The sequence below is a fragment of the Coturnix japonica genome, chromosome 3, assembly GCF_054131305.1.
Source record: "Coturnix japonica strain WE chromosome 3, WE-NBRP24, whole genome shotgun sequence".
NCBI classification, from domain to species: Eukaryota; Metazoa; Chordata; class Aves; order Galliformes; family Phasianidae; genus Coturnix; species Coturnix japonica.
The window spans coordinates 77,656,341-77,681,229 of NC_140665.1; the positions used below are offsets into that span (position 1 = coordinate 77,656,341).

At 37.0% G+C, this 24,889-nt stretch overlaps 1 protein-coding gene across 50 annotated transcripts in view; it reads right to left on the reverse strand.

The window, feature by feature from the left end:
- Window positions 1-1,305: 1,305 nt before the first annotated feature.
- Window positions 1,306-24,889, reverse strand: part of RIMS1 (regulating synaptic membrane exocytosis 1) — a 275,646-nt gene continuing 252,062 nt past the window's right edge. For all 50 annotated transcript variants that reach the window (XM_085543816.1, XM_085543807.1, XM_085543815.1 and 47 more), the window contains 5 exons: window positions 10,017-10,158; window positions 8,240-8,352; window positions 5,821-5,922; window positions 4,662-4,801; window positions 1,306-4,308 (listed from right to left, as the gene is read on the reverse strand). In XM_085543816.1, the coding sequence (XP_085399942.1) occupies window positions 4,090-4,308; window positions 4,662-4,801; window positions 5,821-5,922; window positions 8,240-8,352; window positions 10,017-10,158 (716 nt within the window). In that variant the 3' untranslated portion in view covers window positions 1,306-4,089. The remainder of the gene's footprint in view (window positions 4,309-4,661; window positions 4,802-5,820; window positions 5,923-8,239; window positions 8,353-10,016; window positions 10,159-24,889) is intronic.

Below are 24,889 nucleotides of genomic sequence, written 5' to 3' on the forward strand. Positions count from 1 at the left end.
ATATGGACAGTGGGGCTGCAGCTTTATAGGAGCAGAAAACAGACACAAAAGAGCAGCAGACTTCATATAGGACAAGTCACTGGTTATTGGTAGAATCCTGAAGACACAGAACAACCACTTTAAGATCCACTTGGAAGTTTTCTTTGTTCCAGAAACACTGAATCATAGCATTTTTATGATCATAGAATGGTTTGAGTTGGAATGGCACTTAAGGATCATCTAGCTCATCTAGATCATCTACCCCCTGCTATGGGTAGGGCCACCTTCCACTAGACAGGTTTCTCAAAGCCCCATCCAGCCTAGCCTTTGAACACCTCCAGGGCTGGGCATCCACATCTTCTCTGGGCAGCATGTTCCAGTGGCCTCATCACCCTCCGAGTGCAGATTTTCTTCTTATTCTAAATCTCCTCTCTTTTAGATCAAATCTATTACCTCTTGTCATGTCACTGCAGTCCCCGATAAACAACTCCTCCCCATCTCTCTGGTAGGTGCTCTTTAACTAACAGGTGGCTGCTATAAAGTCTCTCTGAGGCCTGCTTCAGGCTGAACAATCTGAAATCTCTATCCTAGGCTGAAATCAGCTTCTGGGACTGTCATTTGTTAGTGAAAAAAGGCAATGAAAACACATATATCATTATTCTGGAAATTACACAGGAAGGAGGTGAAGAAGCTATGGGTTGTCCTACCCACTCAGAACAGTTCTGATGGCTCTCTGTCTAATACAACAGTCAAGGCCAAAAGCTTTTTCTCCTTCCACAAAGAGGGACGCTACATTTGCATTTCAATACAAAATGTTGAGCATTTGCTCATCACAAGGAAAACAATTGCCTGCTTATATGCCAAGGATTTTAAGTTTAGTATCTTTTCTCCTGCACATTGCGTATAATTTAGCAGTGCGTTCTCAAGAGAAAACCAGGAGGGAACTAAGAAGTGACTTTTTCTTCATATTATAGCAACCAGCAATGTGTTTTCAAAAGGCAACAGTCCCTGGAAAAGAAGATCAGCATGTAATTTATTTGACCTAGACTGCAGTCTACTGCTTCTGTCCTGAAGTGTGAGCACTGTTCATCAGAAACACCAAAAATGAAATAGTTCAGTGTGTTGGGCTCTTTTTGATTTTCTGTGCTCTGGAGGGAATAAGAAATGCTAAATTTTACTTATTACTAAGAATCAGCATGGGAAAGATATCCTTGTACTGGACACAGAGACATGAGATTTATGAAAGGGGAATTTTTGCAACAGTATGACAAATTCTACACGTAAGCAGATCAGCCCCACCCCACAGAAGCAGAGATATAACATGTCTTTTGTTCAGAGATTTAGCATGTTTAATTATTCTTTTTTTTTTTCTTTTTTTTTTTTTTTTTCAATAGCTTAACCATGTATTCAGTTAAATAAAGTAATAAACAAAAGTGTTCAAAGTGAGGCAATATTGTCTTTATGGTATTTTTTTAGATGTGATCAGGTATTTGTGGGACATGGAAAACTAAAATCAAACAACATACATAATCTTTAATTCTCTAATAAAATTTAGTGCCAAATTCTGCTCTCAGGTAAATTTCTATAAAGCAGGATCCATAGTGGCATTGCAGTACAATGGCATATTTCTGGGTTTAGAAAGAGCAAAAGATAAGAAGTTGTTCTCACCTCTTAGAGGCTCAGCACACACCGAACCCCAGACTGACACACACCATCCTGCTGCCCTGGTACAAGCAGGTGTAGCAACACTCACTGCCAATAAACTGATCAGATTTCACCAGATTGTAATTTGGCTAAGTGACTTTAATCGGCCTGCTTCAGTAACTGAGAGCACAGTTTGGCTCCTTTCATGGTTAGAAGGCAGCCAACCAAACACAACTTTCACCAGGCCTCAGATTCTGGCCCCAGATTTCAACATACACTATTACATCGATCAAACGAACCATAGAAATTACTTATCAGTTTACTGTTCCTTAACACATTTCACACAGTCCTGCAGCGAGCAGAATCACAGATGAACCTCAGAACATACAGAGAGCACAACTACTACACTGGACATGAAAAGGAAATTTTATTAAACATGTTTACATAATATGAGTTGGAAGTTCATTTAAAAGCACAGGGGAGTGTTAAGACAAGTGGTCAGAATAGAAAGTTACTATCGAATTATAACTAGTTGGTTTTTGGCCACTAAGACAGAACAGGATCTAGTAGTAGTGCACCAATGCTTGAGTTCTTCCTGCTCAGCAGGTCGAGCAGTACCAATCTGTGCCCTATGGAAAGATGGGCAGAGTAATTCCAACGTGTTGAGTAATAATAAATAGTTCACTTGGTGCAGGCAGTATGTCTATGAGTTAAAACCTAGTGTGTACACAGTTTCTACATGTGTTACAACCCCACAGTAGGAATCTACACCAAAATATTTATTAGAAGGAATTTGGTCCATACTACATCACGTTTTCCATAGGGTAAAAAATAAAGTCCATCTATAGACATTTAGCACCAGACTCACAGACCTAGCCTGGCTAAAACCTGCAAAATGTCTATAAGAAAAATGGATGGCTTAGATTTCTTGGTTACTTCAGTATAGTAATTACGAGCAAACTGTACAAGTACATGCAACATACAAGCTGGCCTATGTGGAACTAACATACATTATTAAATAACCTTTTTCATCTCTTTTTACAAAACGTGCATGCAGCTTTGAACAGTTCCAAGTCATGCTGCTCTATTTGTGTGATCACAAAATCGAATGGCCTGTAAAAGGAGGGGAAACATATCAATGCACCTGCAGAATCTGCAGTTTTTAGCACATTTACAGGATATCACAAGGGATTTCAAGGCCAAGAAGAACTCAAATGAATAAAAAGCAAATTGAAATTTGACTTTTTTTCTCCAAAAAGTAAGATATCTTGCGTTAAAAAATCAAGCCTTGTGCTTGCATCAATCTCAAAGAAATGTAAACTAAAATTTGATAAAAACATTAGTAAGTGCAGAATATTTCAACTGGAATTTCCAGTGAAACACTGAACAACTCATACCATGCTCTATCCAGGGCAGACAAGATGTGCCTGGAGCGACACATGTCAGAGAAGCCTGGGTACAGCTGAAAGTGTCATATGCTCAATCCATTCCGGGTCAACATTTTGGGAAGTCAAATATACATTTATACACAGAAACATAAGTATTCCCTCTCTGTTTCTAGGAGGAAAACTGCATTACCAGTAACATATTCTATGTCAAAATTAAGAATAAAGCTGCTTTATACCAGTCCCCAGCATTAGTTGCAGAATTCTTCAAAATTCTTCCATGCAAAACATCATAAACATAAAAGTTAGTATATATAATGCAAACATATCTGCTTTTTACAAAGAAAAAGTGGCACTGTGATGATTCCTTACTTTTAAGAATATAACCTTGGTTGTTTGTTTGTTCTGGGTTCCCACATGGGACACTTCGAAGCACCAGAACCAAGAAACGATTTGAACGTGCTGGAATCACAACTGGCTGCTCAACACTTTAATGATGCTTACAGAGATATGCTTCAGCCCTTTTTTTTTTCTTTCTTTTTTCTTTTTTTTTTTTTTTTTTTGTTTTGTTTGTTTGGTTTAGAAAAAGAAAGGAAGGGTCTCTGTCAGCATTGTGAGGACTTCTACAAAACTAGCAGAATCACATGGCAAAAAACTAGTGGAAGTAACAAATACAGAAAAACTGCTGAAACACCAGGAAGTTAACAACACTGCTTGAGGGCTCTGTCAAAATGCGAAAAACACAACGTTGTTAACAGAGTGAGAGCTTCCAGTTTGACTCATATTTGACTTAATTTGAACCTAAAGATCCCTTTATCTCTCTCTCTTTTTTTTTTAACTTTTTGTTTGGCTTTGGATCATTATAAGCATCAGTGATAGCTGCTAACAGTTTGGCTGTATGTTGTATAGTTTTGTTCCATCAGTGTAAGCCGTCTCTCGACAAACAATTCAGACATATTTTTGGGTAACTACTACAAGCAAAAACTGAAGTGATTGTCTCTCTCCAACAGTGTTTTTGATTGCGTGAATATCTGGTTCCAATTGTTATCCTGGGTGATGTTTTATCAGGAAGCACCTGCTTCTATGACCTAATGCAGGGAGGACCAGTTGAACTTTCCAGAGACGACTGGGAAGCCCTGCGTGTCAAGGGAGTCAAGGTTGGATCCACTAGTGATGAAGGTGGGAACAATTTATACCAGCCTATTACCACACTGGACAGATCCAATTCCTCCAGAAGGATCTGGGCAACTCCCATGAAGCATTTGTGATCCATTCGGCCATAGTCTCCCCAAACTATTACCTGTAAGAACACAAGATACAGGTTTAGTCCGGTTCAAAGAGCCATGCTCACTCCTGCTGTATGTCACCATGTCTATAGTAAGGAAAATGTTTTTCTTAAGGGTGAATGATTGCTCCTTCTTCTAGGAAAACTTAATGTCTGGACAGGAGCAAGAGTCAACAAAAGAGAAATGTTTAATACAGACCGACATTTCACAGGTCAGAAATCACAAGCCGCAAGGATATGTTTGCTGATATTTAGAAAATTAAATACTTAGTGAGTCGAAATGGGTTTGCGTATATTGCTGAAACTAAAGTAAACATACAAGCGCTTTACCAAAAGATAGCCTAAAATGGGACGTGGAAGGAACTGACCTGAAGAACTTTACCCTGCGGACTTTCATCAAAAACTAGTGTCTGTTGGTACAAAGGATCAAGGGTCTTCCGTGCAATTCTTGTCTTCTTCTTTGCTATACATGCTCCATTTTCCAATAAATAAACTTTGACATATGGAGCTGCAAACAAAACATCATGAATTTTATGTCTGGACTTAAAAACTTCTATGTTGCACATCTGAGCTGGAGGACAGATGCCATAAAAGGAAGATGAGTAGAAAGAACAAGACATGCTATCTTTGTTGTATAGTCTGAATACAATTACACTTGTTAAATAAATGACACAGACCATAAGGAACCCATTTAACTTTTATAACCTTCACATTTAACGATCCAAGATGTTATTAATAACAAGTCTGTTTCACTGTTTCATCTGTCATTCGAAAAACACTTTCCTTTGCCAGGAATCAACTGTCTCTGATAGCTAAGTTGGAGCCACTATGTAAGGGTCAGAGATTGAGCACAACAGAAGACTTAAATATTTCATAGAAAGGAATATTTAAAGCTAAGTCATTCGAATAACACAGACACTAACTGCTCTTTTGTCTTAGGCTCCCAAGGAGGTTGTAAAGTACTATTTTGTCAAAGTGTTACCTAAAACAAGTGTTCCTGTTGTTACAGTAAGCGATGCTTGTAGTAATGATTATATATCCCACCTAATGAAGATTTCTATAAATAACTAGGGCATCAAAAATGTTCTTATAAAATGATATTTCACTCATTATACAGATTACTGACACAGGCACTAGCATAACAGGCAAGATTCTTTAAGCACTGTTGCATACAGAAGACTATGACATGCAAGTCTACTAAGCTGTTCAAAGCTCAGTCATCTGTTTTTCATCTCATTTTGATGGGGAACAAACACGAAGGACTTTGCGTACACTGACAAAGCCTTTCCATGAGATATGACTTGCTTAAAATGCATAGGAATATGTCTTCAAATGTTCCTTCCAGAATGGGTTTTGAGTTGCTAAAAATAATCTCTTGAAGAGTGGCATGCAATTAGCAGATGCATCTGGTAGGAAGTTGACTGATAACAAGTTTTTATCCATGCATACATCCCTCACAAATAATATGTATTTACATCTAACAAGGTACTTAAAAAGCCTCCAATCCCCAGTTTATTTTTCCCTTACCTGGGGTTGATTTGGAGCCAGGTTTTTGTGTGAGGCCACGGGCTCTAATGACTTCTACTTCTAACTGGCCCTTTTTATCCACCATGCCAATCTGGATATCACCTGAGGGAGAAGCAAGAACATTTTAGAGAAGCAGAACAACCTGGGAGATAGGGTATAAGAAAGAGAAACAGAAAGATTAGTGATCTACTGGTCTGCTCCTTGAGTGTGCTTGTCACCTCCCCTGATCCCTTAGATTTATCTGTCCTTAACCTAGAACAAAATGGACCTCTGGCCCATGGGGGCAAGCACATTTACAGCAACATTTCAGTATAAACACCATCTTCTTCATTTCACATCATGAATTACTTAGAGACTTTTCACACAGGGCTGCTTACCCAGCAGCAGTCCCAAATACCAACAGCCTAAAACCCAAATTCACATTCAGATATTCCCTCAGCTGGACATTTCTGTCTTCAATCTGAGATGTAAGAGCTAGGAGTGCAATGGTTCCTTGTCTGATTAATAGGAAGAGGAATTGCTGATTGAGGTTCACTTTGAACCCTCTGTACCTCAATTGCCTAAGGGGATCCTTGGTGTATGGTAGATGCACCAACCAGCTGAGGCACACAGACACATTAGCTTCAGAGAATGATGTCCTATTCTCCAGAAACTCAAAAGAATTGTACTGCAAAGAGCTCTAACAAGTACAAACCTGATAATTATTCTAACTTTATCAATACTGCATGCCTATTTTTGTTGTGGATGACATAATGCAGCTTGCTAAAACCTGCTTGTGCTCATAGTCAAACTGTTGTTTTCCTACCTGAGTTCTGAAAAAGTACCTTTCCTGCAGAAAGAAGAAACTCATTGGTCCAAGAGCAATAAAATGCATGGGAAGTTACTTTAACTATGGGCTGATGTTCGAAGTGTTGAATCTCTACGATTCCATCTATTATGAAATCAGCTGGGTCAAAATCTAACAGGCCGCTTAGAATCAATTAGAATCAATACAACATGCGTAGCTTTGTGACTTCAGTGCAGATAAATGAACTGTGCATATATCTACATCTGTATGGGGATATATCTGAGATGTAAACTCTGAATAAAAATAAATAAATAAATAGAAAGACCTGAATTACAGAATTAGAGGGCTCTAGATTTGGAATTACAGCATTTTGAAATGAAACAGACATGAGATTTTCGCAAGCTTGAAGACAGAAGCAGTGGTTATATCTTGCTACATGAGGTATGATAGAGCAGCAGGAAAGGTTTTACCTGTCAGACTTTGCTTGAATAAACATGTTTTGTGTTGCACTAAAAACAGGTTAAAGGAAAATTCCAAGAAGCAGTATGAAGACTACAGCTCAGTATTGCACAACCAAATAAATACACGGCACAGGCAGCCAGAAGGGGGAGCAACAATCCGAGTATTTGTCAATGGCAACAGGGTGTAGAAGATGTGAAGGTTGTAAAAAGCACAGCAAAATACTTTGGGGGTGCTGAAACCTGAGTCTTTAGTAAACAAAACAGTTCAAAGACATGAAAACAAGCATGTGACTCAATGAATGTGCAGAAAAATAGGAGATTAAAGTAAAGATGAAAGAAATTTAGACCCCTATATTCATACCAGCACAGACACTTTGATTTAGGAAATATTCTCACTGATACTTCTGAGAGTGCTGTACTGAAGCACTAGGCTCTTAGCATTTCCAGCATGGTTAATGGAGCATATAAAGGACTCCTGGCTTAGAATCCTAAACATGCCTAAGAATTGCCCAGGTGCAAACAAAAAGATATAAAACCTCTCCAAAGACACTTGTACAGTATTGTGCTGCTGCACAGCACTCATACCCTATTCATAGCCAAGATATAGCTAACACTAATATAGGGTTATCCAGACTGGTCTGGAGTACTGAGAAAATTGCAGATAGTTTCAGGCGGCAAAGAATTTTGTCATTAGAAACACCGACGTTATCAGTAACTAATAACTGGGCATTGTAGATGTGGGTAGAAATCTCAAATTCTGGGGCTACTTCAGGATGAACCAAGCTGGGACAAGTGCAGAGTTTGGCAAGAAACCATCCATCATGTCCAGTATGATCTGCAGCGATCAAATATAAAGGCCGAACAGCTGAGATTTCACAGTGATTGGAGAACTCACAATAACTTTCCAGTGGGAAGGAAAGTACAAACTCTATCTTCAAACTGCAAATGAGATTAACATGGACTTCACATATGCAGCAATATTGTTTCTCAACACATTCTGGATGCAAGCATGCTAGAAATACCAGTAGAAATACCAATGACCAGGTACAGGATTTTTATGTTTACAGTGAAGGAAGCCACTTTGTAAATGTCTTTTTGATGCTGTAGTCTAGCAGTGTGTATGATAGGTACTGTTTTATTATTCATCTAATGTATAACATATTATTCTTACCCATGGCAGGAGTTGCTAGCGTTTGTCGGCCTACTAATTGTGCCGGTCCAAGCCCATCAAGGAAATCACTGAACTGACTGTCAGCGCCCAGCCGTACCCCAGGAAATATTAAGCTGAAAGAAAGTAAAATTGGATTAAACATTAGAACAGGATTAATTTCCATTGTCCTACAGTATTTCCCTGCAACATACTTCTTACACAAGGGAAGCAGCTCACAGTGCACAACCACAAAATGTTCTGGAGTGTCATGAAATGCAGAGGCCTGTTACTTTACATTTCTGAATGCCTGATTTAATTTTTAATACAATTTTATATTGATGCACATATCCAAATGTCATCTGCATCAGTTAGGATAAATAGGGAAAAACAATACAAACATCAAATGTACTGATTGTTGCAGCTGAAGCCATAAGCTGGCAGACAGTACTAGTGGGGATGAGACCTAAACATAACGTCCACCATTTTTCAGGACTGACCTGCATTCACACGGAATATATGTACATTTCCAAGCTGATATTTTGTAATCCAGAATCCCCACTTTCTTTTGAACACATATACATTCTCCAAACAATAACAAAACAAAAAAGTGAAAAACTTCAGAGGAATAACCAATAGTGGGGAAACTCAGCTTCAGCCAGCTCTCCAGCCAGAGACTAGAATAGGGATGTAGAGACCAAGGACCAGGTTAAAGCCAATTGCAAACTGAGTCAGGGAACAAACCTTAGGCATCCTGATGATCGGGAATCAACCAGAAGATCTTGTAATTCTATCAGTGCTGGGCTCCCATCTCTTCTGTACTGCTAACTGGAAAAACATGCCTGTCTCCCGTACCTTACTGGAGGAATTCTCCATTGCTACAGTGAGTGGAGCCTTGCAGACTGGCAGTTCATTGTAGAGAGATGAAGGATAGGAGAATGGAATGCTGAAGGGCAAAGGTAGTGCCCTATCATCTGATGATAGAGTAACTGTACCTTTACACTTCTCCTTGCCACCATCATGGTTGAACAGCTCTTCGTCCCTCTTAAAAACTATCACCAGTTGTGTAAAAGCGTAAGCATTTTAAAAGATGAAGCCAACTGTCCATTTTTTATCTGGTCTGTGAAACAGAATTCCATACCTCCAGTTTTTATTTTTGCAAGGGAAAACTTGTAAGAATTCTCTGGTGATCACTGAGCCTCTGCACACAAGGTACCCATTGGTATCTATAGGGAGGCTACAGTATTTATGCACACTTTTATGTCAAACTGGCCTTTGTTATCCTTTACTAGAGACTTAGTCATTCAGCAGTGAATGAAAACAGCTGCCCCATTTGCCCACAGTTGCGTGCATGGTTTTAGCTGATGGCACAGTTGGAGTCTGGTCTTACAATTCTGAATAAGAGACTTGGACCAAGTCCAAACTAAACTGTCTTTGTATACAGTACTACTGAACACAGTTTCATATCACAGGGATTTACATAGAACATCTGAAGTTTAATTCCGAGTTAATCCAAACACAACTCAAAGACAAGTTTTGTTTTGAATAATGCAGTCTGAATTCAGTCCTCTTTTAATGAACAAAATGTCTGACAAGATAGCAGGGAAAATGTGAAATGTGAAAAAGTCCTCCTTCAGTTTCAATCTTCAATATATTACATGACCCAAATAGTTTAGTTTTGCTAATATTTTCTCATGAGGAAGAATCTGCACACATAGCCCAAGCTGGGGCCTCTGTTTACACCCCAAGCTTTCTTTAAAAGACCAGAAGCTTTTCTTACTATACTTTTAATGCCACTTACTTGCCCTCAGAGCTGTAACTATTTATGCTGCCATCAGTGGATTCTCGACTTGGCTGTCGAACCATACGACTTCTCATCTCTGCAGCCATTCCCGTCTCTGTGCTTCTTTGTATCGTGCTCTTTAGCTTCTTATTGCCAGCCTCTGAAAGCAGAGAGAAAAATAAAGTGTTTGTTAGAATGACAGACTAATGCAAATCCTTTCCTTGCAGTTTTCCCCAACAAAAGTAATCTGACATCTCTTCTTCAGCTGAAAACTGGTCATGGTTCCTCTTTAAAAGGGCTGATACCCTCTATTCATGTGTTATTAATAATCTTTATACAACTAGATAGTAGACATTATGACTGTGATAGTGTATGCTAACCATACAGTTGGTAAGGTGTACCTCATGTTAGGTTAAGGGAACACAAATTTATGACTATCTCAGGAAAAAAGAAGAAACAAAACTCTTCATGCATTCAGCAGAAAAAAACGTTAAGCACTAAAATATTTGGTATAAAAACATAATAATGTATTTTCACACAGCAAAATGTCCTATTTTTCACCACAAAGTAATTAGTGAGTTTTATACAATATCTAAGCAGAATAATCTTTTAGGAATCTTTCTGGAAGATTATGAAGTCCACAGAACCCGAGTTTGCAAATGAAAGCTATAAAGCGCATTTCATGAAACCATTGAACAGCTCGATCTGTTTGGAAAAGTTTCCATCACACTTTCTTTAAATCTAAATTTCAAATCCTTTGAGTTCCACTTGTAAGCTTCCAGGTCACCTTGGAGCAGGGAGAGCTTCCAGTCACTTCCAGGCGCAGTTCTGAGCTCCGGATGCAACAGCTGATTTACAATGAATTCTACTCCAAATATTATGCTCCTGAAGGATGGCAATTGTTCTGAAAAATCTCTAACTGAAATAAGCAGTAGATATGACAAGGTGTCACATGAACAAATGCAGAAACCCTCCTGCATTTTCCTCTTCATTTAAGTCACTTGTTCATTCACTGTCTGTGAAGTTTCTATTTTCTTTCCTCATTCTGCTCACGGGAACACCTGAAAAAAAAGAAATAAAAGCTTCTTCCATCTTCACCTGCTAGAGAGACTGAAAACTTTTTCACTTTCCTATTTCAAGCAGACAATGGTGATGTATGGCTATGACAGATCTTAAACGCACTTCAGACAGAAGCCAGTTATCTCGTAGTCCCTTCATAGCTTCAACATTCTGGCAGATGGCTGGCCTTTGGTCTTTGGTTCTTCAGAGCTGGTGCAGAGCAGGGAGAAATCTCGCAGCATTGAGCAGCTCTTCCTCTCCAAGGGTTATCATCGCTTTGGAGCTATCAGAGAAGATGGATAACATGGCCAAAACAAAAAAGAAAGAATTTGTATATTGAGTGAAGAAGAGACACCGACGCATCAAAAAAGGCTGTGGTTTCTCTTGTAAATTTTCTGTTTGAGTGGTTGTTTATTTATGGCCATCCAGAAGCAGGGAAATAAATACCTCTCAGTGGAAGAAATCAGCTACTTACAGACAGCCACAGACCTTTTACTCCCTTCTGAGGACAACAGTTATGTGGTTTTGCTGTGTGCTTTTACTGCAACTTATCCAAATTCCCAGCACTTGGTCAGTTGGAAATGCATTATTCAATGCTTTGAAACATGAAGAACACTGGGCTAGATGAGGTAGAGCAAGATCCACTTCCAGACAATGTAGGTGGTTGTACAGGGTACTTCATAAAATGTGACTTGAAATATAGGAAAGCAGAATACAACATTTTGAGCCTATGCTTTACCTTAAAAAAACAGATAATGCGCATGCCTATAATCTAGAATGTCAATGATGAAATATACAATGAGCATCAGAAAGTAATCAAAAGGCAGTCTAAGATATAAAACCCACAAGCAGATTCTTATGACAAAGGAGGATTCTCATATTTCCGTAGATTACTATTTGCCACCCATGTTGTCTTCTACTTCTGTCATCTCTGAAAGTGCCTGTTTCCATCTGTTCCCACAGAGCAGGTCAGATTATGTGGCTTCAACCCTGCAATATTTACACCAACCAGCCAGATCAGACAGCATGACAGGAAGGATAAAATACAGTAGAGCTTGGAAAGCATGTAACTGAATGGATGTGTCTGTGAATATTTATGGCTCACGAAACTTGAGTGATGAGACACTAAAGGAACAAGACCATCATGACCTTGGCTCAAGGCAAGGAGAGAGTTGCTGTCTCAGGCCACTTGGACAACATGGTGGATGTGGAAACCCTTCAATGAGTGACAGTTTGCTTGGAAAGTATAACAGAAAATAGATTCATAGAAATAATCACTTTAGAAATTTCCACTGACTAAATTAAAAAAAAATAAAAAAATTAAAAGCACCACTTTTGCTTAGAGCACAGCAGAGGCTGAAAATTGCAAGTGGTTTGTCATGTAAGAGAAATTTAATATTACCGCGGATATAATTCATGTTGCTGCTTGAACCTGCTTCTTAGCACCACAAATGTTAAATCACCACAGGCTGCAGGAGAAGTCCTTGCACAAGCCCACAGTCTCATCTCACTGTGCTGTATATATCAGATTGTCTGCTTCTGAATGCTTTTAAAGTTGCTGCGCTCTGTCTTCCCATTCTGGATTTCAATTCTTTTTTCCCCATCAACAGTTTTTTGTTGTTTTTTTTTTAGGTTGAAGATGTGAGAAAAAATAAAAATAAAAAAAATTCACCTCCTTTTCTAAATGTTACCAATATCTGCAATGTGACTTGGGAAAATTAGAGTCATTGTTCAGATTTTATTTTACAATCTCAATATTCCGCAGTACAATAAAATAGAACATAAAAGTAACCCAAGACAGAATGGCAAAATACATGAATTTTATGGCATAAGGAGAATTGCTTTTGCCCAGGACTAAGAACTGGAACACACATTTCATGTGTTTTTGAAGTTTTACACAGGTCAGTTATGCACATCGTTTTTGGTTTTTTTATGCTACCTGCAGGACGAAAAGAAATGAGACCAATTTATCTCAGCAGTATATTCTGGTAACCTTCTCAGGAAAGCCTTGCTCCACACAGCGTGAGGTGGTTAAAGCAGAGTTGACCTGCTACTATTTCTGAAGGGGGTCAGGTAATGTGGAGTCACTCTAGGGTGCAGCTTCCAGTCCTGCATTGACTGCACAATGAAATGTGGGATCTGATCAACTACCAGTGTTTCTCTGGCTCCTTATAATGTGTATTTTTCTCAACTTCCGTTTTCATCTTGTAGTGTTTTCAGGCTAGCAGTTCAGCATATAGATTTGGAACCCTGCCCTTATATGAACACTAAAAGTTCATTAAAAATTTAAGTTCAATATCTATGCTGTGATACACTGAGTAGATTTTCTACTCTTGTCTGAATATTTATTGGAGAGCACTTGGTCCTGATACTGATTTGCATTAGTTGATATGCATAGTTAAATTTTATAACATGTGACAGTTATTTGCCTGCACTGTATAAATTGCATTATACTCATTGTGCAGACTGAAGATAAACTGTCTCTATACTGAATACCATTTAGGGGAAAAATGAATTCCAAAATGTTCTGTATAATTCTATCCGCTCTGTCTATTGTGTAAGGCTTTCTCCAAGCAGAAATGCAGATTAATGTGCATAAATTCTATTCACCCAAACACACAGTTTAACAGGTACAAGCTAGAGAAAAACAATTATGGAGCAATAGTGATAAACATTTTTGCAGGTTTGATAACAAATACAGAAGGATCATAAAACAGTCATCTGCAGTTGTAAGACATACTTGACTTGCACACTTTTTGCCGTTCATTATTAGCCCTGTTGTATCAGCTCTATTAACACACACCAATGAGCATGTGGCATTGGCTGGTTCAGTCTATGTTTTTTAAATAGAGCCCATAGTGATTTTTTACTCTACCAAGAATAACGGTAATGCAATTGATGTATTCCAATTTATGTACTTTTAAAACACATCCAAACATAGCATCCAGGGGGAAAAAATGCTACTAACAGAATTATATTAGCAAGAAAGAGCGATAGTACCTATAGAAACAGGATGGCCTACTAGAGATACCTCAAGCCTAGATTTACATTTCTACAAGCATCCAATTCAGAGAAAACAATGCAAAGACAAACAGCCCCAGATCACTTGTATCTCTGTAGAGACACCACTGCTCACTGTGTGAACACTGGCCTAGCTCTTTATGTGCCCTTAAACAAAACTGCCACATTTTGCCCTTGTTTCAATATAAAAAGTCTGAGATGATGTAAGGGGATGTCTTATAACTGTTAATTCCAACCACCACAGAAGGAAAGCAGAGTATTATATATTAAGTGGTATTTGACCCCAAGGTTTGAAATCCATACATAAAACACTAAACCTTTTTCCCTGCTTCTGTTTACTAAGAGAAATCTACAAACAAAATGTATACTGTAATAAATAATAAAACTTTCTAGAAAGAATATTTATCTTTTCAGCTGGGTTATATTGCTAAGATAGAACTTTTTGTCAGGGAAAAAAATGTATCTCATAGCTGTATTTATAAATTCACACATTCAGTTGGAAAACCAATTTCATTCCTATTAACTATTTTCAGGTAATATGAAAAAGACAACTCAAGTAAGGTGTTCATACAAAGATATTTTTCCCTTATGTTTTTAGAGACAAAGAATAAAATGCACCAAAAGTAACAAAAGGTTTGACCGAAATGCTGTTGATGTTTTGGCTTTTAACACTAGGTTACCTGCAAAATATATGGCATTTCAGCAGTTTTTTCCTGCGTTATTCATTGAAAAGCCAACTTGCAAATTCAGACTCTTAAAAGTTTGCACTTAGATTTCAAAGGAAAGTAACTTCACTTAATAACTCCTTCTGACAACTACAAAAATGAAGTAGTATTTTCAGAATGAATCTCAAGAACTGCTTAAGATCCATGTTCAAAATAAATTTAACAAGAACAGGCTGTGACTTATTACTTGACAACAACCTTAAAAGTTTATGCAATTGCTTTTGAAAATCTTGCCTCCTTGAGATGGTGTTAGGCATATGTACTAAAAAAAATAATGTAAAACCAAGCATGTGGATATGTATGATTATCCTTAGAAATATGATTTTCCCATGTTGGGAAAGAAAACAAATCACTGAGTCTAACCAGGGCACGTGTATCTTAAAGGTTATCTTCAGAAGATCAGTAATTACTTTTTAAGTTACTGGTATTTTTTGTCCAAAGATTTCCAAATTAATAGTTTTGTCCATACACAAATGAGGTGAAATGAACTGCTGTCTGACAGCCAAAATGAGGCAATCAGTGATGATATACGGTAATGAGCTTTCACTGCTGGGATTGCACTAAACACTTTATAAACATACAGAAGTAACATCATCTTAATTACCTTGTTCACGTATATGCAAAGTGCTATATAAAATCAGAACATGTAAATGGATCCAATAATAGGTACACATATGCCCAGCTCTTCAACTCTTAAAACTTGTTTCAGTGAAATTAAATTAGTAACATAAACAAGTCACATTTTCAGCAAATTATTTACTATATAAACAGTTTATAAAATTTCAAGTACTTGTTTCTTATATACCCTTGAATAGTTAGACTGGAAAAGAAAGACAAGGAATGAGGAATGAAGCTCAGAGAGCTGTCTGCATTTCAACATTAACATTTTTACAGCAAAACACAGTGTTACATTGCTCCCTTTTTTAAGACCAGCCAGCTCCTAGGGGAGAACTGGCATATGGCAGAGAGAAATCATCTGTCCACTGAAAGGGTCTTGGGACACAGCTTCCAGTTAATACAGAAAGGGAGAATGAAATTGTAGCTCAGAGGAAAGCAGAAGAGATGCTTCAGATAAACTAAAACAAAATTGTGTTTCTTTAAGGATTTAAACATATTCAAATAACTGTACAATGTCCGGAAGTAGTTTTCAGTTATGTGCTGTCATTTCAATTTTAGTGAATGGGAGACTTTTTAAAATATGGGTCATCATAATTACAAACACTTTGGCATTTATCATTCAAATGACAAAATGACAATATAATGGTTAAAAGTATCTTACAAGAGAATATCAGCAATAGCCGATTTATAAAATACCACTAATAAGAAAGCTTACTAATGCTATCTAATTTCAAGCAGTTTCTTGAGAAATATGTGAAAAAAGTAATCAAAACCCAAAGCCCACTTCTTTTAATAGTTACCAGATGATCTTTAAGTGGAAACATTTGTCAAACCAGTGGTACCAAAGCATCTTCTAGGAAAAAATATACTATATGTTTTTTTGTGGTTTTTTTTTTGTTGTTTGTTTTTGTTTTTGTGCAATTGATTAGTTTCTGAATAACCCAGCTCTAATTTAACAGCACCAAATGCTCACCAGGACACATTACAGTCTTCTCCTTTTACTCATGACAATTACCACCCTGATAAACAACATCCATATTCTGCGTCTTTCTTGCAGCTTAATTTGTTTGGACTGCAACTTTCAAGTCCTTCAAATTTTATTTCACCACTACCAGCATTTCCAGGTCAGTATTACAATTCCTTTCAAAAATGTTACTAACCTGCCTTTAGAGAACAGTTCCAGCCTACCAGATCAATGGAATAGCAAACTGACACAGGCTGTTTTCATTGCAAAGCTATAACCACAGCTTAACACACACTGCTAAAAGAAAGTTCATCACAGTAACACACAGAAAATACAGGCTTACCTCTGGTTTAAGCAAAATTAAGCATTGGCTGCAATATAATCCTTAGCAAGCACCCAGTATCTAGAGCAGCTTCACCTTTGTATAAATATCTTGTGCTGTTCCTGGGTAGAACAATCTCTGGAGTTGCCTCTCCCTCTCTTCCAGCCCCTTGGCACCGCAGCACTGCGAGGAATGATCAAGTTGCTTCACTCACAAGTTCCTTTTACAACTGTGATTACATTACAGGGCCTTGCAGCAAAAAAAAAGTACAGAACTACCTGCCAGCAAGCGTTTCATAATGTATTGCCCAAAGGTTCAAAAATTCACTCAGCTGTGTATTTTCTAGTGATGTGCAAGTAGAGAGGAGTACAAAATATTCTTGGCAACCTTGTTTGATGCATTCTTTTTTTCTTGTTGTTGTACAGAACTGGATGAGGAAAGTCAGATAAACCCAGAGATACACTTCTTTGTCATGGAGGTTTTGACTCATTCTACATGAATTTCAGTACAAAACCAACCAAAAGACTGAAGGTAAGAAAGCACTATCAGTACTAATGTGCAGTTATACTGCAGAAAAGCCTTAGTGATGTTACTGTCTGAGAGGGGCACACCAGAGTTAAAGTTTCACTACCTCCCAAGTACCTACATGTATTGTAAGAATAGAACTTTGTTACTGAATTATTCCTTTCATCTTGACAATTCATTTTGAGGAAACAGACATTACCATACAGTTATTTCCACATCAAATTGTTCTGTTGATCTGACACTCAATTCCAAAAACGTAATACGTTTTTCTCTTGCAAGTGGTTAAGAATCAATTCGTTTAAACACTTTTGAAAACTTGGTATTCAAGCATTACAGAGACTGATGTGCCCACTGCCTCTTAGAAAGAAAGGGGAAGATATCCAACGTACTGCACATCATGAATCAGAATATTAGGATGATCAAAGATAAGGGAAAGAGGAAAAGGAAATGACTCAAACAACAACAACAACAACAAAACAAATAAAACAGACAAAAAACACAACAAAATGAAGAAAGGCTATTTCAAGAAAAATTATAATGGGTAAAAAATGAAAAAAAAAAAAAAATAACATGCATGTAGTAAATTTCTCTCTCGAGGATGTTGACGTGAAGTTGTCATAGAATCCTGGAATCATTTAGGTTGGAAAAGACGTGTAATATCATCAAGTCCAACCACCCACCTCACCCTACAAGTCTACCTCTACACCATGTCCTTAAGTGCCACATTCACACATCTCTTGAACAAAACCAGGGATGGGACTAACCCACTTCCCCAGGCGACCTGTACCAATGATTGACCACTTTCCTGAAGAAATTGTTCTTGACATTTAATCTAAATGTCCCTTGATGCAATTTGAAGGACTTTTTACAGTAAAATTCTGATGATTCAAAGGGTTGTAAAATGATTAATGAGAAAAGTCACACAAATTGTATAGTAGCTTTCAACTAATGAACATTTATCATTACTCATGATTGCAGGTACTGCATAGATTCCTAACAGCCACACAATCCTCTGGAGGGATGCAGTACATCTCATGCCACACCCCAGCAGAAACTTCCAGTTATTTTCATTGCATAGGTACAGATTTCCTACATAGTGGAACAGTTAAAGCAATTTGTATGTTCCTGTTCTGCAAAAAGTCACCTTCCAGAGGTCAGAACAATGCAATGTCTATACAGTGGTACTGCAGGAATGCAAGGCTATTGCTGCTAAGGCCAATGTGTGCGTGTTGCCTTTCTGAGACATGCCTTCTGCATGTGCATGGCAGGGACCCCAAGCCCAGTGTATCATTCGGAATGTTAATGTCCAGCAGATTTATACAAAGATGTTTTCTCTCATGTAGGCTTTTGCTTGAAGCCAGAAAGCCTGAGAGAAACAGAGGTTTAAATAAAAATGGAGGGAAGGCTTTCATGTTGTATGTTCCCAGGAAGCCCCATTTTGGTCACAGCCTTTCCTCCTATTCCCAGGAAAAATCATTTCTTCCATTTCTTATTAGCTGTTTGACCTGTTGTTCCAGATCAGCACTGTTTGCAAATCACTTCTGTCATCATCAGCGATTATTCTCAAGCTTCAGCTACCAAGAAGCAGAGCAGTGCTCTCCTTTAGCCAAGGCACCTATGTTAATATTTAGACTGTTTCTCAATTTATTTTGTATTGCCTCTGAGTGCTGCTTGAAATGTGCCAGTGGAAAGTCCCAAGCAAGCTATGTTGAGGTGATGTAAAGACCTACTCTTCATATTTGAGGCTGACCCAGGTAACAGCCACAAAACTATTTTATATTACTTACAACACCCAGTATGTAAAAACACCTACAGAGTTGGGCAGTGGATTCGTGCTAGATAAACACTGCATAACTGCAAGACATAATTGTTCCCCTTGTGTTTATATTATTGGAAGTGGACAACTGTACACAGAGACTCAGTTTAGAGACAGATCGTTCAGCCAAAGTTCCCAAATGAACGCTCCAGAATAACCCTGCTAAGAAACAGTAAGGTTTGCATCCAGTATTGCTGTTCTGTGTCTTCCATCAAACATGCACAGAAGAAAACTATTGACAAAATAGAAATGTTCAACTGTACTATACGCAGACAGCAACACAATAAAGTTGCCAAAATGTCAGTATTGCTTTTACTGCTGTGCAAAGGAGGGAGAAATCACCTTTTGTCATTAAAAATGAATTCAAGTTATTTTCACAGCCCCATGTAGCTACCCATTTCTCAGTCTGCTCAGCTTTCCTTATTGGGTTGCACACGTAGTGAGGAAGCAGTTTCCATTATGAAAGGAAGGGAGAAGAAACAACAGTCAATGAATAGGTACTAATGGAAGTCAAACAGTGTACTAATACAAGCAGAAAGGTCGTAGTGTTTTCTGCTAAATTCTGCTAGATTTTCACTACAGAGATAGTTGGCTTCTGTAATTCAGCTGTTACAAGCATGTTGCAAAGCTAAGAAAAATACAGTCATGAAAAAGAATTAGATACTACAAATGAACATTTGCAACTATCTGAATTAAAGTCAATAAATACAAGCAGACTGCAAGTATTTACTGAATTGTAAAGCTCTTGCAAACACAAGGCAGGGTGAGCAGGAAAACATAAATGGAATAGTGCTAATACTGCCTGCTTTTATAGAAAAAAGAAGGGAACAACCTCCCAAAACCTCTAGTTATTTCTGAAATGAAAATTCTTCCAAACCTTTACACCAAATAAACCACAGAATTACTTGCACTACATTTTTTTTTCTTTCTTTAAATGCAACTGTGAAGGCATTTTAGCAAGCTCAATGATCAAATGCACATTTCCTGAAATAACACCATACATGCAAACATTGATCCCCATACGCTATTAAGAACTGGCATTACAGTACAATATGAAGTCAACACCTTCAAATTATTTAACAACAATTTCTCTCTACATTTATTATGCAAAATCAGACTAAGATTTAAATAGTCTTACTGTTCTGATATAAAGAGCACTGACAAGTTTGTTCCAAATGATACAACGAAAACTGTCTTAAAATAATAAAGTGAAAAACAAAAATTGCATATGAACATCAGCACCAAATAAAAGGAAAAAGGGTAGCAGAAAATTAAACAACTCTGTATGAAGGGAAACATTAAAATCTACATCATAAAAACAAATAAGAAAGTCTAAAATAGTCAGTTTGGACCCCAGATTTCAAGACTGAATTTGCTTGTAGATAGCATACAGAAAGATGACCCCCAGAGTACATGCCACAAAGTGAAAATAAAATAAACAAACTTTATTTTCATGGTCATTGGCTTACCATCGGTTAAACAGAGGTTTAGTATTGGTTAAACAGAAACTTGCCTTTTAGAGTAAATTTTGTCTCTATCTTAGCAAAAAATAAATCAAGCCAAGTCACACTACATCTTTTCATAGATTTCAATATATATATTAGCTCATGGATGAAGAACACAAAATAAAAAAGTAAAACAAACTTGCCTTTCATAGCAGAATTACACCACAGTGCTTGAATCTTGCAAAGCTAATGGTTTGAAGGTCAGGCTCTTTGGAACAGATGAACTAATCTCTTATTATCTGTATATTACACAAATGAATTCAGATAGTATTTCTTCTTGGAACTGACACATAAAGCTCTATTTGCTGCTCAGATTAATCTCATCATTAATGAGAGTGCATCTTTTTGAGTGTGTTCACACTGTGAGAGGTTAGCTGCTATTGCCTATAAGGCTATATAAAATTGTTATACAAACAGCAACGGCCAATTAGTTAAATTGTATGAAAAAACAAGATAAGTAAATTCCATGCAGGAAAAAAAGGTTTAAGCACAATAAGCTCATAGACAAAAAGACTACTATATATAATATGAATGAATATCACATTGGACAAAAGATAAGATCAAAATACAACCTGTCTCTATGTTAACAATATAATCTGAAGGGAACATCCAATTTTGATACTACAGCTGCTAAAAATTATTTTATTATTCTTCTATACGTAGTGTCTGATTGCATAAGTTTTCAGCAGAATACATATAGCTCCTTTTTCTTCTCCAGCTCTTAAATATATGTATTTAATATTTTCACAAAAAAGAATATGTTCTAGAGGCATCTATTCTTCTCAAGTCAAGAACTTCCAATGCATGGGACGAAAAATTCTCAAAATTATTCCTCTTTTCTTCCACGTAAATTCTTAAGCAAAATAAGTTTTTCTAATCTCAGATGAGACACCATTATCCAAAGGTCTCTCCTGAGACCTTTTTCTCTCTGGAGAGAATATGAAGTTGGGAAAACAAAGATGTACAATGAAGAACAAAACTGTTTCAAAGGCTTTAACTTTTCCATAAATATTTCTACCATTTTCAGAACTTCAGTCTACATAGGTTCACTGACTATATCAAAACAATCATGAAAGCGTAAGTATTTCAAAACAAATCCAAAGTGCATGTTCCTATTGACTCTTCTACATCTGGAAGAAATATTTTTCTTTATGTCTTTATTCACAAAAGCAAATCTCACGAAGGTCCAAGATCTCCATGGAACTATTACTTGTGAAACATGCATAGGACTGAACCTCATCCTCATTTGGATACTTAATGTATCATATTTAAATAAAACAACAACGTGTTTGTAATGTGACCACTTTAACCATGATGAAGGTGATGCATTTAGAGACCAAAGTCAACCTTTCCATAAAACTCTGTTCCAGGGTAACATGCCTGTAACTTGAAAATAATTACTTACTTTCTAGAACATTATCTATAAGATAACATTATTCTTTTAATACAATCTGCAATCAGTTTTTCTACTAGTATGAATCAGTGAGTTTATACTATACTATGCTCTCTTCTATTCACCCCAACGGCGTAACAATAAGTAAAGCACAAACTCACAATAAGGGTGAAATTTTGGTCTTTTTTTTTTTTTTTCTTTTCTTTTTTTTTTCCCCCCAGAGTTTACAAAGGAAAAGATGGGCACTAGCATACACCTCAGCAGCCTTATAGCAAGCTATTCTCTTATTCAGGAAGGCAAGTAACCAAAGCACATTCAGGTATTTTGTAAAAATACCTTATCACCATGATAAGCCCTAAGTTGCTAGAAATACTGCTAATCAGAACATAAATAAAACCCTTGTAATAAAGAGTTTGGTACCACATCATCAAATAAGCCAGCAAGTAAACCACACTCTATTTGGAATTAAAATCATGAGCTGAAAGAAACAAGATATGAATGTAAATGTAAATTTTCAAGGCTTCTCAGAGATTGATGAATCTGCTTGTAATTATTTTAATTCAATTAATGAGCTGTTCACATAGCTTACATTTTTCTTTGTAGTTCAACCAGCTTTATCACATTAAAATATTTTATAGATAACACCAGATGTCCTGAGTCCGACTTCAGGCAACATATACTTGTGTAGTAATATCACTAGAATATGTCAAGTAGTCAAGTAGAAATAATTGCTGAGTTAGCTATTCCTGCACTGCAGAATAATCCACATTATTACCTAAAAGCAGGTCTTTCCTAGCAGAGCATTTCATTAAAAATTTGAAATAGAAATATTTTCACCATGAAGATGCTAGAAATGAAAATGCTAAATGAAGCTAAAGATGGATGTATGCACAACCCACATTATATCCCAGCAGCACAGAGGTGAGTCCTACTATAACATATTGGAGGGGTTAAACATTATACTGTTTTCAACCATGGATTCCCATTTCAAGAAGGCTAATACTGTCCAAGTTAAAACTGTAAACATTATTAAGCATATTTAATATATATGTAATACATAGGTATGCTCTAGTATATGGACAGTTAGGGTCTCATGGAAATTTTCCTTAGATCAACGACCTATTTCTATAGATTAAATGCATGCACACCTAGTCACACACAAATGTGAACAATCTGCAGGCACTCTGGCTTCTTTGATGTCCAGGCACACAGCATAATTCCAGTGTGATTACTACATCTCTTACAATGTACTTGTATGTACTTAAAACAGTTACAAATATTTTTAATTCGGTAATTACAGCCAGAAGTTTTGAGGAAGGCTTGACTCCCCCGCAGACCTCCAGTGGGTCACTTCCAGCCCTTGAGTTTGCTCCTCAGTAAAATGGCACAACAGCAGTTACCAGTCCTTCATAAAATCCTTTGAGGTCTATGGCTGCCAACACCACAAAGAACAAAGAACCAACATAGATCTTAAAAAGGTCTGAGGAACTATAAAAGTCAGAACATGAATGAAGAGCACATAAAATAAATTGCACTACAAAATTAAGTTCAACAATACATGTTTACAGAGTATCCATGGCAGTTTTTGCTCCAGTTGGGACTGAAAAATGTTTGGTGCACTGCTTGCTACTGCACATCTGAACAGGATAGAAAACTTCAGACATTAATCAGAAAAAATACCTATTTATTCTACAGAACAGTCTTATCACATTCCCAAATGTTTAAGCCCTGAAATCAATAGCACTTTTTCCAGAATCAAGGTCTCAATAGCAATTGATTTCTTAAAAATTATCATATATCATCATCCAAGATAACTTCTGATACATAAAGAGAAGTCACCCGCACATGTAACACATGGAGTAGAATGCCTATTGGAAGAAGAATGGTCTGTGAGTGAAAAAGATATGCAAGGCATCGAAGTTCACTTCTCAATTTCGCTACTTCATTTCATGCTCAGTTGTTCTAAAAAAACACTAATGATCCTACTTCACTGTATAGTGCTTCTGTGATAAATACTGACAGTGTTGTAGGGGTAGAAGATAGCCAATATCTGATATTTCACCATAACCTCACCAGCCTTCCATTTGGGATCAACCATTGATCCAACTGCTTGTTTGATTCACTTCATTGTTTCTCTACCTCAGTTTCAACTAAAATCCAAGTCACCAAAATATTTTTGCTGTTCAGAAACAGATTATTTGAAATAATATGTGAACATTATATTAAAACAATAAGAAAGAGGTATGGTACACATAAAAGCAATATCATGTATAAAGTTTCTTCTTCCAGCAGTGCTAAAAAAGCTATATTTACTTCTTTCATCCAGCAGCAAACATATTGCAGAACTAGATGAATAATACAGCGCAGTTTGCAATGCTCTCCCATTGACATTCTAAGACCAAACAGAAAAGTACTACCCAGCCTTTAAGGATAGTGAACATATTTACCTTTTCATAATAAACAAGGTATCAAAGAACAGTGCTATTGCATATTCTGCTTGACTGACAACAATACATGGAAAGGCTTGAATCATGACAGTGATACTGACACTAACTCTTAATAAGAGTAACAATAAATTCATAATTCACTATATCGCTTCCATCGACAGAGCTATTCAATCTTCAGTTTGGAAGTATTCATATTAATTGCATAGCACTACTTTTGATGATGACATTTGCTTATGAGAAAAGACATTTAAGAGGACCATCAGACAAAAATCTGCATCGTCTAACTTCTTAAATCCTTCCTATGGGCTTCTAATGGCGGTACTTTTCTTCTGAGGCTGAAACTATCCTTTTTATATCATGCAAGCAGTAAATGAAAAGATATATAATAGACACACAGAGACATGTAACTCCTAATTAGCACACACACAGCTCTGGTGTTACATCCATCATCAAATCCTGCTGTTCTTACAGACTTTGAGCAATCAGCAGAGCAGAT